Raw genomic sequence first — 14293 nt, forward strand, 5'->3', positions numbered from 1 at the left:
GATTGGATTAATTTCTGTAATATGGCATTACAGGAATAAATCTAATCCCGAAGGCAAAATCGTATCATCTGACTTGAAAGAAATAGCCTCCCACTAAATGTACTATAAATCACTGTGTGCTAGCAAGCGGAATTCCACATTCCAGTATTGCCATCACTCTTCATTTCATACAGTATCTTATTGGGATGAGTATTTTCACTGTCATTAACCAGGATTCCAGAGTGTGGGCCACACACACACACACACACACACACACACACACACACACACACACACACACACTCTCTCTCTCTTCAATAAATCCACTTCACTTTCAGTAGGATAACTGTTAAAAGCAGCATCTCAGATCTAAATCACACAACACAAATCCAGCAGCTTCTGGAAAGGGAATCACAGTCATAAATATCATCATATATTAAACATTAAGCCAGTTCCTATATTTGATAAATTTTAAGTTTTGCATTAGTGTGTAACTGCAACCGTGTTTGGGAGGTGGCAGAACACACCTGCATTTGTACTACACGTCTTCGCGGTTATGTTTGGCGGAACTTGGTGCTCGGATTGAAAACGTGTTTGGGAAGTCTTAGGAGTAACTGTTTTTGCGTGTCGGTGTTTCTGTCCATGCATGGCTGTCTACAATGCTACAGTGCTACGGCACACATAAATTCCCAGGAGAGTGGATTTGTTCACCCATTACTCCCAGTGCTCAGTGTCATGCTCGTTTGCAGAGTGTCTGTGTTCTGACTGTTCCCATCTCGGTCCCGCAGTCCTAGTGTAGAGACCTCGAATAACAACAGTCAACAGAATCCTTGAAACACAGTTTCTCAGAACTTGACTCTGAAGGGTTAATGATTTAAATTGGAAAAGGCCTGGGGATTGGGTGAATGGGGGCAGTGTTTTAAACGCTGCTGGCATATTGCTGTCCTAATCTGTTCTTTATGGAGAAAGGCTCCCTGGGGACTGTCTTTACTGACTGTGGCAGTTGATTATAGAGGCACAATTAGCACTGTTACGTCACCAGCAAAACCCCCAGAATTGGTTCAGAATACATGACTCACAAAAAAATATTCTAACTCCCTAGTACCAAGGTGAGAGCAGGGTTGTTAGCAAGACTCCTCCCTTTCAGCCATAACCACAATCGGCACAGTTGAATCTTCTGTCTTTTGCAGTCAGCTGTTGGCGAATAAAAAAAAAAACAAAAAAACAAATGAAGCACTTAAGAGAGTGAATTAACCTCTGACAGTGGGCTGGTGGGGTGGGTCACACAGGGGCAGAGTCGACCACCAGCCTCAGGGGAAAGCCATTAGGATCAAACACCTGCCCCCCCCAACAGCAGCCTGCTCCTGCAGGAGAGCCCAGGCGGAGATACGCCGAGCGTGGAGAGAAGCAGAGAGAGAATGAACAACATGGTGCCATCTGGTTTTCTGAGCTAATGATGCACTCCAGTGGAGCAGAGAGAAGAGGCATCAAAGATGTGCAGTTTTCATTTAGTTCTTTTGTGAACCAAACACAGTTCAGATGATGAGGGAATTATGTTATCAATATATATTATGTACATATATTGCTTTTCATGAACTGAATTTTCTTTGTTGTGTGCTCATGCACCATGGATTAATGATAGCTGAAAGAACTAATTTATAGATATGTTTGTGTGTTTATGCCTTTTGGAATATTGCAATTATCTATTACTGCCACTTAATAATAATAATAATAACAATGAGAAGAAGAAGAAGAAGAATTAGTTTTATTTAAAAATAGCTTTGTATGGAAAGACTGTGAATCACTTTGAATGTAGTATTTGCATTTGCCAGAACCACTGCTAGGGGAAATGTAAGACTGGAGAGAATCATGGCCTACTGTGTCAAAATGCTGCAGTGAGATCTCACCTCATTACTTACGTTCTTATTTCAGGTCAGCAGAGCGGACCGCGTCACCACTGACGTGCCCTGACAGCGTCTCGCTGCTGTGCAGCGGACCACAACCCGTCCTGTGCTCCATATGTGGGTCATGGTAGCTCGGTGGTTAAGGTGCTTGACTAGTAATCAGTTGGTTGCTGTTTCAAGCCCCAACACTGCCAGGTTGTCCCTGTTGGGCCCCTGAGCAAGACCCTTAACCCTCATTTGCATAAATTGTGTTCAGTCATAACTCTGTCACTTTGGATAAAAGTGTCTGCTAAATGCTGTTGAGACTTAACCAGTCTGAACCTTTGGTTGCTTTAGTAGTGTGTCATGTTGTACAGTGGCAAAGTGCTTGTGATGTCTGGAGGCATTTTATTGCAAAAACACAAATGACATTCTCCTGCAGTTATATCATGATGAGATGTTTCCATCTTCATAATTATACAATTATGTTGTCAAAATCTTTTGTGAATAGTGGACCAAGCCTACACTCTATGACGTTCCTGTTTTTCCTCACATCATTTGTCATTTCCCATTTCCAACCTGGACATTTGCAAGCACCTCAGGGGTGTTCTGAGATTGACCCATTGCACCAGGCCATGCTGTGTGTCTAGCAGGTGTTATCTACATGCACTTTTACCCAGTGTGTAATAACTTGGGACAAAAACATGTACTATCTGACAGTGGCAATAATTACAGGGACAGTTTCTGTCCAGTGCGGTCCCAGTTGTTTTTTCCTGTCCTTCATGGTCATGTGAAAAAAGTACCATGCTTTAAATATCATACAGCATCAAAATCCAGTAATAAGACCCCCGTCTCAACTTAATTAAACATGAGAGTTTTGCTCTAAAGAATGTTAGCATGGGTTAATTACAAACTTTATCTTCTGTTAGATTACCTGCATAATCTGGTGGGACTATAACTCATTGACTTGTGCTCCAACACTCCCTCACTGTGATCCATTTTGGGGCCGGATTGCTTTTAATTGCACAAAGGTGGGCGTCTGGGTTACCTGTTGGAGAACTAGTCTTCTTTACAGCCTCAGCTAAGCACCGAGCTAACCGGGAGCTGCTGGACGCGGTGCAGGCCGGTGTTTAGTATTCAGCATGGCACTTCATCCTTGCTTCCACACTAACAGCTATGTGCAGAGACACAGATCTGCTTGGGTACCTTAGTGCTTAATGTCAGTTCTCACAAGGTCATTACAGCAGTGAGCATATCTGATATAATTGTGATATAATCAGTAAAAGGTTAAAAAACAAACAAATTGTTAACAAACAAACAAACAGCATGAAAGCGTCTCAGAAGATGAGAGATGTATACTCATATATTCTTAGATTTGCATGCAGGGTACCAGTGTCTTTGTGACCCTGGAACATGGATCGTACAAGGGTATCGCATCGTATAAGGGTGGGAACACTGCCACAAAAGAAAGGGAATTTAAAATTTTCAAACTTCCTGTTCCAAAGTCACAGATATGCTATTTTGTTTGTGCTGTGGTATTGTGCTTAGTTCAGTTAGATGTGAGATGAGTCATATGACTGGCCGTGATACTAATTAACGCCCAGACCCACCTATTTATAGTCCATGTTATCCAACTTTTTTTATGCATAATGTGCCAGTGTTCCTGTGCTTATTTCAACCATACAGTAATTTCCTGATGAACACTAGGTCATGTCCTTTCAGTATGTAGCTGTGAATGTGTCTGACCAAGATAGGGCTCTGAGTCTCCACTGCCTGACCCAGACTGGGGTTCGAGGTATTAATCTCGATCACGTGACAACGGCAGGGTTCCAAGTCAAGGCAGACTTCCTGCTGAAGCCCCGCCCACACAACGGTACCTTTGAGCCCTGCCAAGCCTGGAGACCTTCCCGAGGGAGGCGGCACTTGAGCGGCCCCTGGAGCAGATCGGGTCTGGGAATGGGCGGCTTCGTCACACCTACGAGGAGTGCGAGGATGGAAGCAAGCAGGCTGATCCGTGACACGTGACTCACTCAGTGGGGCCCAGCATGGATGGCTTCATACTCAGGATCATTGATTGCCTATGATCCTCCCATCAGATGCTGATGGATGGGCCTGCTAAGAGGAGCTGAGATATTAGCACATTCCTCTCTGCTAAGACAGAGAACCAACGCAGGAAAAAGGGAGGAGGCGTGAGGGGCAGAAAGGTAGCTGGCGTCTGGCATAGTGGACGGGGTGGCAGCCTGTGTGCAGCGTTTCTGAGTGCGAAGGGAGGGAGGAAAACACTCAGAACCATAATAACCCAGAGAAAAGCTGCATTCATGCGTTCATGAATATTTCAGGCTTCTGCAGAACGTCAGTAATACACCCAACAGATAAACACTCACACACACACACACACAGCTGAAGCTGATTGATGTATGACACACACACACACACACACACACACACACAGAGCTGGACACAGCTCACAGATCCCCAGACAGACGGCTGGTGTGGAGCTCAGTAATAGAATGCTGTAATGAATGCTGGTTTTAACTGGTGCGTCTGTGTCCAGTATCACTCACCACTCACACCAACCCTGCAGGAGCAGCCCAGAGGGTTAACGTAGGAAACTGGAATCTTTATACACCTACAGCCACAGGCTCCGCAGCAGTAAAACCATACAGGTGTATAAATTATGCTGACCTCCGTCGCGGATTTATGTGCGGGAAAGTTTGATGGAAACTTTCCAAGTATCCAGTGGAGTTGCCTCAGTACAGTTAGGAACAGATTAAGTCTCACCAAGGATGGTCAATAATTGCCAGTCGACTAATAATAAATGATGACTAATGATTTCTAATAATCCTGACTCTCTTCCCAGTGTCTGTGTGCTGAACCAGTCTCTCTTTTTACAGAGAGCTGGAGACAGTAGATGTATCTTCAAGACGAACAGGTGTGTGCGAGCGTGCCTTGGTGAATCCTGATCAGGGGATCCACGTCCGACACCAAACTCCTTCCCTTCAGCTTTTGTCCTCCTCTGCCTTGTGGCCTGACTGGGTAGACGAGGCAGTCGGACGTCCGGTGTCACCCCCCACAGCCCGTGAGCGGACCCCGTTTTGTACGCCAGCAGAGGCCGTCGTCTCCACCACTGCTCAGGGATCACCTCAGACGAGGTCTGGCTTTGGGGCCGCAGTTACGGCGAGTGTCAGAGGCGGGCGACTGTCGTGCATTGCGCAATATTGTGTTACCTTTTGTTTGTGAATAATGCATGACCCAGGCAGGTGATCTACCTGCAGACAGGAAGCTGCAGTCTTCTTCCTCTGTCGAGGATATGACCGATTGATACACGGCCATGCTGAGACTCATCAGTAAGTGCGGATGTCATACATGTGTGTTTATGGGGCTTGTGAATAACAGTGAGTTTGAACCTGAGATGTTCACTCTAAGGTATCGTTTTAAAAGGCAATTTAGCCTATTTATATACTTGTTAAAAGATTATTAGAGAGTTTGCTCTTTTTATGTGTTTTAGCATGAGTACATCTTTTTAGGATATGAAATGGGTGCAATTATTATTATTATTATTGCTATTACTATTATTATTGTTATATAGCAAAGTAAAACAAACATTCATGAAAGAGATTTGTTAAAGGAATTTGTATGAAGCCTTGGCTTAGACAGTGTTATTTGGTTTAAACAAATACAGGTGCTTTGCTGGAGTTTGGGTGTGGTCGGTCGTGCTGGTTTGAGTGCTCTGGCTGGGTTATATGAGAGAGGCTTCTCTGTCAGTCTTTGGCTTCGTCAGATTGCTGTGCAGGTCAGTCGGCTAATGTGCTCAGAGGGAATCGGCCGTGTTGGGGTGGACCCTGGGTGGGGACGCTGTGTATACGGTGTAGTCACTGCTGGGTGTGGTAGGATTCAAGCTTAGGCACGATGTAAGGCTGTAATGTCTATGTATTATGCAATCTTACGCATCATTCTAAAATGACATTTAATTTTTGAATGTTTAATGATCATTCTGTGAAACCATAAACACGTCTGCTATCAATATTTTTTTAGAGGTAGGTTTGTTGCTTTAGCAGTGTGGCACAAATATCAAATCATTGGATTGAAATGTAATATCATAATTTGAGTCTTTTGAGGTCAGTAAGAAACTTTTACATGGCTTTTATCCAAGTGTCTTAGACAGTGCCTTTCTCTTGCTGTGTTATGCCAGTGAAACAGCACTACAGACGATAAAGGGGACCGACTCATTACTGAGCTGACTATAGGATTAGCAATGAAAGAAAGAGCAACTAAATTCGTTCAGTATGGAAGGGAAAACCTGTAGTGTCATTTGAATAGCCTGCGTTCAGTAACGTTAAATATGCCTAGGTGTGTTCAGTAGTATGTTCAGTAGCACATTAATTATGCCTAGGTGTGTTCAGTAGTATGTTCAGTAGCACATTAATTATGCCTAGGTGTGTTCTGTAGTATGTTCGGTAGCACATTAATTATGCCTAGGTGTGTTCTGTAGTATGTTCAGTAGAATGTTAAATATGCCGAGGTGTGTTCAGTAGTATATTCAGTAGAACATTAATCATGCCTAGGTGTGTTTATTAGTACGTTGAGTAGCATGTTAAATATGCCTAGGTGCATTCAGTAGTGCATTCAGTAGCATGTTACCCACCATAGATGATGTCTCCTGGTGTCCTCTACCCTTATAGTCCATATCCCACCATGGAGGATGTCTCCTGGTGTCCTATACCCTGGTAGTTTGCACCCCACTAGGGATGATGTCTCCTGTTCTCCTGGTATCCTTTACCCTGGTAGTTTGTACCCCACTAGGGAGGATGTCTCCTGGTATTCTTTACCCTGGTAGTTTGTACCCCACTAAGGATGATGTCTCCTGGTCTCCTGGTATCCTTTACCCTGGTAGTTTGTACCCCACTAGGGATGATGTCTCCTGGTATCCTTTACCCTGGCAGTTTTTACCCCACTAGGGATGATGTCTCCTGGTATCCTTTACCCTGGTAGTTTGTACCCCACTAGGGATGACGTTTCCTGGTGTCCTTTACTCTAGTAGTACGTACCCCACCAGGGCGGATGTCTCCTGGTGTTCTCTACCCTGGTAGTCGGTCCCCCTCCAGGGAGGATGTCTCCTGGTGTCCTCTACCTGTGGCCAATTAGCTCCCATGTCTCCCAGGTCCACTAAAGGTTCCACTGAAACTTCAGCCTGCGCAGAAGTTTAGCTGATTAGCTCAGCTCAGATCTCCTTTCTCTCTCTGCCTGCAGCATATCCTGTTTCCACCCCAGATCCTTGAGTTGCCTGCACTTTTGTTTTCTGAGAAGAGAAAATTAGGAGAAGGGAACACTGCAAAAACAAGGGCTGTGTGTTAGAATGTTCCAGAATGTTCACTGAGGCACTGGCGTGCCAGGTAAGGCTTATAGCGCTGCAATTTGGTCTAGGCTTGGCCTCATCTAGTAGAGATATTTATGGACCTGTTGGCATTTTAGACAAACAGGCTGCTTTCTGAACACAGAGCTGCTGCTCAACACAGAAAGATGTCCTGTAAGCAGAGAGAAGTTTTCAAACACATTTTAAACTTACAGAATCATTCACACTTACCTAGACATGTCTAATCATGGATTTATCCCAGTCACAACTTCCACACTGTCAGGCACCCCTCCATATCTACTTTGCTGGTGGCCTCATAGTGTTTTGTCCTGTACAGAGACTATATCCATAATTGAAGACATTTGGAAGTGCAATGCACTCGGGTTCTTTACATTAGGCCAACAAAACCTCCACTCCTGCAAGAGTTGCCTGCCTGTACGAGTGCTAATCGTTACGCACAAGTAACCAATGACAAAGCCATGACTAAGGACCTAACAATACACTATCAGATTGCCATTTTCAACACAGCCATCTCATTGTAAAGCTGATATAATCACATTGTACTACAGTATAAAGCTGGTGAATTGTGAACGTGGTCTATTTCTGCTGACATGTTTAGTATACAGTATTAAAATTTTCTGTATGCTGATTTGGGTAGTAACCCTGTCTTGAAGAATGTGAAACAAGTGTGATGTACCACTACAGTTCAAGTAAAGCTAACGGGTTTTAGTGAGTCTAAAAGGGTAGAAAGTATCACGGCATGGGGAAATTCCTCTTAATCCGCAATCTTATGCCTAACTGGCTTTGACTTCAGCAGAAGCCTGGGCTACCACTGAGATTAGCATAAACGCTAGTTAGCTCGTTCCTTCATGTTTCTGCAACACAACCCGTCTGCCTGCCTCTCTCTCGCTTTGGCACGCAAATCGCTGGATATGCTCACCCCGAGAGGAAACAGTATAAGTTAAATCTAGAGTCATCCCCTGTTTGATCAAAACGAACCTAAGAAATTGTTGCTTGAATGTGTGTGGTTAATGTGGAGGGAGCATGATCTAGTGAAAGTGATGTAACATAACTACAGAATTCGGTGCCGTCTGTAAAACAAGCGTTACTCTTGCGCTGTTGGTTACAAGCAGTGCACGTAGCCATTAACGTTTTAGTGGTATTAGTGGTATTTGAATCATACTCAACGTGGGCTGTCTTTGGGCGATGTCTTTTATTAATGAGGACTGCAGGCTTCAGTTTCAGACAGCAGTTCACTGTGGAGGTGGACTACTCTGAGGTAACAGGTAACACTGGCTGTAACGCTAACACACAAAGACATTTCTGTGTCGTTTTGTTTATGAAAACATTGTATTGACTTTGGTGGCGTGTACAGCATTTAGGAATAACGTGTGTGTTGCCTTACAATAGGCTGACAGCAGTGAAGCGCTAGCAGACCTACTAGTGGAATGAAGGCAACCCAGTAGTTCAGATCTCTGTATCTCATATTAAAAGCTTTGGAGGGACACTTGGACACAGTTATCATAGGGACACAGTTGGAAACATGGTGTGCATTTGTTGCATAAGCCAAATCTCCTCAGAGCTGGGCAAGCCTTTATGCCCCGCCCCTTCAGAAGAGGCGTGAAATATCCAGTTTCTCCCTTTATAGAGATATGCCAAGTCTTACTGAAATAACCGTGACCTTTCCGTGGAGCTAGCAGGCATGCTACCGTGTATTGCTCGCTACATCTCTAAAACCCAGGGCAACTATTGGAGAAGCACATTAGGAATCTACGCTCATCCACATGTGGTCTAGGAGTGCCACGTCACTGTACTGCTCCTTCAGCTCCAAGCCCTTTGCCACTGTACACAGACAGCAAAGGGCTGGAGGAATTGCACATAAAAGGTGTTTAGAAAGGGGCCTCTGTAATTCCGTCATCTTAAAGAGGCCTGCACAGCCCATGACGAAAAGGATCGCTCACTAGGTGGCTTTAGAGGGCTGGGAGCAGGGCAGGGCATTGGGGCATTAGGGGGTAGCACCTTAAATGCAGACCAGTTGAGAGAGATAGCATTACAGATGATTGTCATTATATTGAATGAGAAGATGTTCTGTGCCTCTATCTAAAAAAGCTAGTAGCAAGACAAACTCATACCAACAGGTTTTGTTTCTTTATGGAAAAATTACATATTTGTGAAGAAATTTCAAAACGGTGCATACGATTTCAATATATATAATTTAGAATATTCTGATGTTTTTGTTCCTCAGGCTAACTGTACTGTTAAGCCGTACTAAGCCATTCTCTGAGAAGACTGCACACAGTGTTGTCGGCCAGGTGCAAAACTTTGCCGTTGTCTCTCTTGTCTGCTGTTTACTCGCCTGTTCAGTGAGGAGGTCTGCTTTCGTACTCATAAGGTCTGTGTTAGGTGCATCGCGGTGAAAACAATATCTGGTTACTAGGCTCCTTAAGATATGCAGGGTTTGTAACAGAGCTGACAGGTCGTGGTTCTGAAGCAAACCATGTGAGATGACCGTCTCTCATCAAGCAGGAGATCAGGAAGATGTTTCCACAATCGGGGAAATCCATTGCCTTTGACAGTTTTCCTGATCCGTCGGACACCTGGGAAATCATTGAGACCATCGGAAAAGGCACGTATGGCAAAGTCTACAAAGTACTGAACAAAGTCAACGGTAGTAAGGCAGCCGTCAAAATACTGGACCCAGTTCATGTGAGTTATGTTCTGCTGTATTTAAATAAGACACTGTGAGAGATTTATGTTTGTCATTCTGCAAAGCATCACATTACATAATCTTTACCTGCTTAACCTCAGAGCTGCTCTGCTGGGTTATAAATTCACATGACTACCCAAGGAAATCAAGACCACACTTCTATTGAAAAGCAAAGGCAGGAGGTTTCTACCTGTGTCTCCTCCATGTCCCATAATTCTTTGTGGCATTAAAAAAAATTGTTTTACAGGCATGAATGTCTGTTGATGTTAAAGTGCGTGAGCTTTTCTGCCCTTTCATGCCCTGGCAGGTAGCAGAGAACACACACCATGAGCTTTTAACCTAACATTGGAATAGCACACTTTTGACCAACAGACATGCTGTAGGCTTTCACTGCTTGTCCATGTCTTTGTTGATCTCTCTCTCTCTCGCTCTCTCTCTCAATATATCTCTCCTTCCTACATGACTCTCATTGTCTTTCCAGTTCTCGCTTTGTCTCTCAGCCCTATTTTAAACGCTCAGCCAAATAACCCTTTCAGACCACAAAGCCCAGTGTGCTCGGTCCTGACGAGGTCACTCTGTGGTCTAGGGTGTTGTCTGTGTCTTCACTGACTGCTGTGCACTACGGTCTTACTCACCCATCCAATGTCCGGCTTCTGAAAGGCTCAGAATTTGTCACTGTGTTCAGAATTACTCATGCAGGTCACACTGAACGAGACCAAACGTAAAGTACAGCAGAGGCCATCAGCCCTCGTGTCATAGTGTTTATTTCTGTTGATATCCAAACAAATATGGTTTAGTCACGCGCAGTAAAGCAATGAAACGCTTAGCATCCAGACCTAAAGTGCCAGACAGAAAATTGCTTAAAACAACTGAATTGTTTCATTCTTTCTTTCATTTATTTACTTCTATCAGGGTACTGTACTGCCAGTTGTCATGGGAAAGACAAAATGGAAGATGTAAATGAATGCCAAGATAAAAGTCACTCTCTGTGTGGTGTGGAGCCATGATTTATTGTGTTCAAATACTACTGTCCAAAAATGACCAATGGACGGCTGCTAGATATGGTGGAAGTGCGTGTAAATCTGTGGTGCAGTCTTTGCAATTTCTACCTAATGTCTTGTGTTTGTTTCAGGATATTGATGAGGAGATAGAGGCAGAGTATTGCATCTTGAAGGCACTGTCCGACCATCCGAACGTGGTGAGGTTCTACGGGATGTTCTACAAGAAAGATGTCAAACATGGGGACCAGCTGTGGCTGGTTCTGGAGGTAAATGAGCCTGCACCCGTGCCTCATGCTCGATAACCACTTTCGGCTTACAGGTACAATGTTTCTGAACCAAATCCTTAATTTCCCCTCTGGGCCGGGTCAAACAGCTCTTTGACATCAGTCAAAATTAAGGTCAGTTTTAATTTTAACACATGATTATTTCTGTCAGCTTTTTTTCTTTGTTTAGTTAGCTAATGACATAATACAGCTACACATCAGAGTGCTATACCACTAAGTTCGACGTTTTGCATTTTTCAAATATCTGGGAACCTTTAAAGCTACTGCGAAGCTGTAGCCGGCTGGTGTTGGTGGTATGGTGGGCCCTTTGGAACTGAACATCGCTCACTGACGGAAGTGCCTGCGAGAGACAGAGCAGCTTCGGTTCCAAACGTCTTCCTGTGTGGTGTGTAAGAGAAGGTCCAGCCCAGGGATCATTAAGTCTCATTGTCTCCTTCCTACTCAAGCGTGTCGAGCACTGGGTGTGCTCTGCTGCTCCTGTTACCACGCTCACAAAGGGCCTCGTGATTAAGGACCAAAGATAAGAAAGGTGTGGGGGGGTGAAGGAAACGTGTTTCATGGATCTCTACCGTCTCTATTATACTAATAATTAGCATTTCCTGCATTAGTTATTGGGTTGCAGAATGCGGTAGAAAACAGCTGTGCCCCCACACCCATGCCAGTCTGGCATTTGGACCACACGTCTCGGCACTGGTGCGTCTGAGATGTCGGCTGTTGTTAAGGGCACGTTACACACCTCTCAGAACTCTTCACTCACACCTGAGTCTGTAACTAATGCTAAACGTACAGCTCTGTGCAAACGAGGACGTCCTAGAGGCTTCAGCTGAAATGTAAGGACTTGCCTAAATACATCATCTCCATCACTGGAAGAAGTACAGTTTCTGTAATATCCATGTAAACATTGTCAGTACTAACACCTAGGTATGGTAAGTCCAAATATATTATGATTGGATTTCTCTGAGCCATATACCACCACAATAACTTTTGAATCCTGGTGTTTCCTCAAAAAGTTTAAAGGTTATTTCCCCCATCACAGTGAGTGAGTGCAGTCCTCAGCTTGCCATGCTTCCTGTTCCATTTGGCCCCGAGGCCTTTTAGAAATATCAGAGGCTTGGCAGCAGTGAAATAGAGGTCAGCCTGGCCCACCATCGAGCCCTGGTGCAGGAGCCACACCGCGCTGGGGGCGCGCGGCTGTGCTCCTGACCTTTGACCTCACGACACCTGCGCCCTCCAAGCGTGGCAGTTGCCACTGGCGGCTCAGAGGGGAAGAAAAATGCAGTTTATTCACCGTGCTTGGCTGGAGGTGCAGTCTGAGAGGAGGGTGGGTGGCCTGTCACGCTTTCTGACTGGGAGGTGCTTGAAGGTGCGTTTGCGTGAACGTGGCAAGGGCTCTTGTACACGAAGCGCAGAGGGAGAGCCGTAATGGCTGCGCTAGCTGGAAATTAGGATCCTGGCATCCTGCCTTCCCAGACAGGATCTTAGAAACACCAGAAACTCAAAACACGACAGCGGCGCACATCCAAGTAGCAATTAGTGTCTATCTAGAAGTGTAATCGCAATCTCTATAGACACATTAAGTGATACTAATAATTAAATAATAAAAAAATCTAACATGCATGTATAAATATATAAGTAAATGTAGCTATAAGAAATGCTTGTGTAAATCCATTTAGCTTGTTTTCCTTTTTTGTTTTTTTCCTAATCTTCCTCTTTCTGTGTCAATATACTTAATCCCTTTCAAATAATCTGCCGACCATGACTGCAGTCAGTAAATGCCTCCTGTCCATCTAGACTAGTGTGCAGTCAGTGGATGTGGGTCACCGGTCCAATCTCATTGTGCTCGAGGGGGCTTTACGAACAACGTCTGAGTAGGGCCCACCAAGGAATGGGCGTGAGATGCAGTTATTTAGCGTGAGCTGCTTGTGTGATGCACATCAGCACCCGGCATCCTTTATACATCATCTGTGTTATTAGGATTTTTGAAGTGTTATTATTTTAATTCCTGCTTACAGAGTCTCAGGGAAGACGGGAATGCCTTCGTGTACCAAGCTTCCGTGATCCTGTAACCCCAGAGCTGCAGAAGCTAGCCATGTGTCAGCTAGTGCTGCACTGAAGGTGTTGATATGGTGCTTTGTCTACAGACCTCCTGGTGTGGGGCCTTCCGGAGCGTGGCCCAGCCCTGTGCTGGGTCTTTACCACCCTGTGCTGAGGCTTTATTGACCTGCTCCACAGAACCTGGAGCAGGACAGGAGGGTCCGTGCCTACATCTCTGTGGTTACCGAGTGTGGTGAGCTTCGTGCGCACCAGGTGGCGTGGCGCTCGTAGGAGAGAACACATTACAGAAGTACGTTCCTGGGCCTTTTTGAATCCAGGTTTGAATCTAGGTTCCTAGATTCCACAGTGAGCATTAGTCAATTAGCACTGTCATACAAAAAAGCCACAGGCCACTCCTGCCATGTACGGTACTACAGAAACTGCCAACAAATGAAAGCCGAATTTATTTCGCTTTTTAAAAAATTCTCTTTCTGGAAAGTGCTTTGCATCTCTCTATGCAAATTCATTAATGCAAATGTCACACTCAGCAATCCAAATCTAGGCAGCTAATCTCAGCGTGCGTGTGCCGCTAGTGTGAAGGTGGGAGGGTCTGTGGGGTGGTGGGGCGTAAGGAAGAGGGTTAAATCGCTATGGTTACGGGCCTCCCTTCTGAAGAGGGTTAAATCGCTATGGTTACGGGCCTCCCTTCTGAAGTGCAATTTGCCATGTTTCAGAAGGTTCCGGGAGGTGCTCCGATTGCCGAGGGGATGCTAAATTGCGTGCGCCACTTTGTTGCTCTCCTCATCAGCTGCCAGTGAGCATGTGCTTCTGTTTCTTTTGTGCGTGGGTTTCTAATTATGGACAGGGTGCTTTCATCTCCTTTTAGCAGGGCCCAGCCTTTTAGCCCGAGAACTCTCACCCTCGCGTCAGAACTTCAAAGAGAGGGAGACTAGCACAGGAGTCTTGATCCCGTTGTGTAAACGCCATCCTGCGGGCTCATTCCGAGTAATATTGGTTGTAATGACCGTAGTCGGGGGGTAGTGGCCAGCTGA

General features: G+C 45.0%; 1 protein-coding gene across 1 annotated transcript in view; it reads left to right on the plus strand.

Moving 5' to 3' along the window:
* The first annotated feature begins 9746 nt into the window (after positions 1 to 9746).
* myo3a (myosin IIIA) overlaps positions 9747 to 14293 on the plus strand; it is a 58658-nt gene continuing 54111 nt past the window's right edge. The window contains exons 1-2 of the mRNA XM_035530880.2: positions 9747 to 9921; positions 11055 to 11189. Coding sequence (XP_035386773.2) covers positions 9754 to 9921; positions 11055 to 11189 — 303 coding nt within the window. The 5' untranslated portion in view covers positions 9747 to 9753. The remainder of the gene's footprint in view (positions 9922 to 11054; positions 11190 to 14293) is intronic.

The sequence above is a fragment of the Electrophorus electricus genome, chromosome 14 (assembly GCF_041902795.1).
Source record: "Electrophorus electricus isolate QZ-2024a chromosome 14, ASM4190279v1, whole genome shotgun sequence".
Taxonomy (NCBI): domain Eukaryota; kingdom Metazoa; phylum Chordata; class Actinopteri; order Gymnotiformes; family Gymnotidae; genus Electrophorus; species Electrophorus electricus.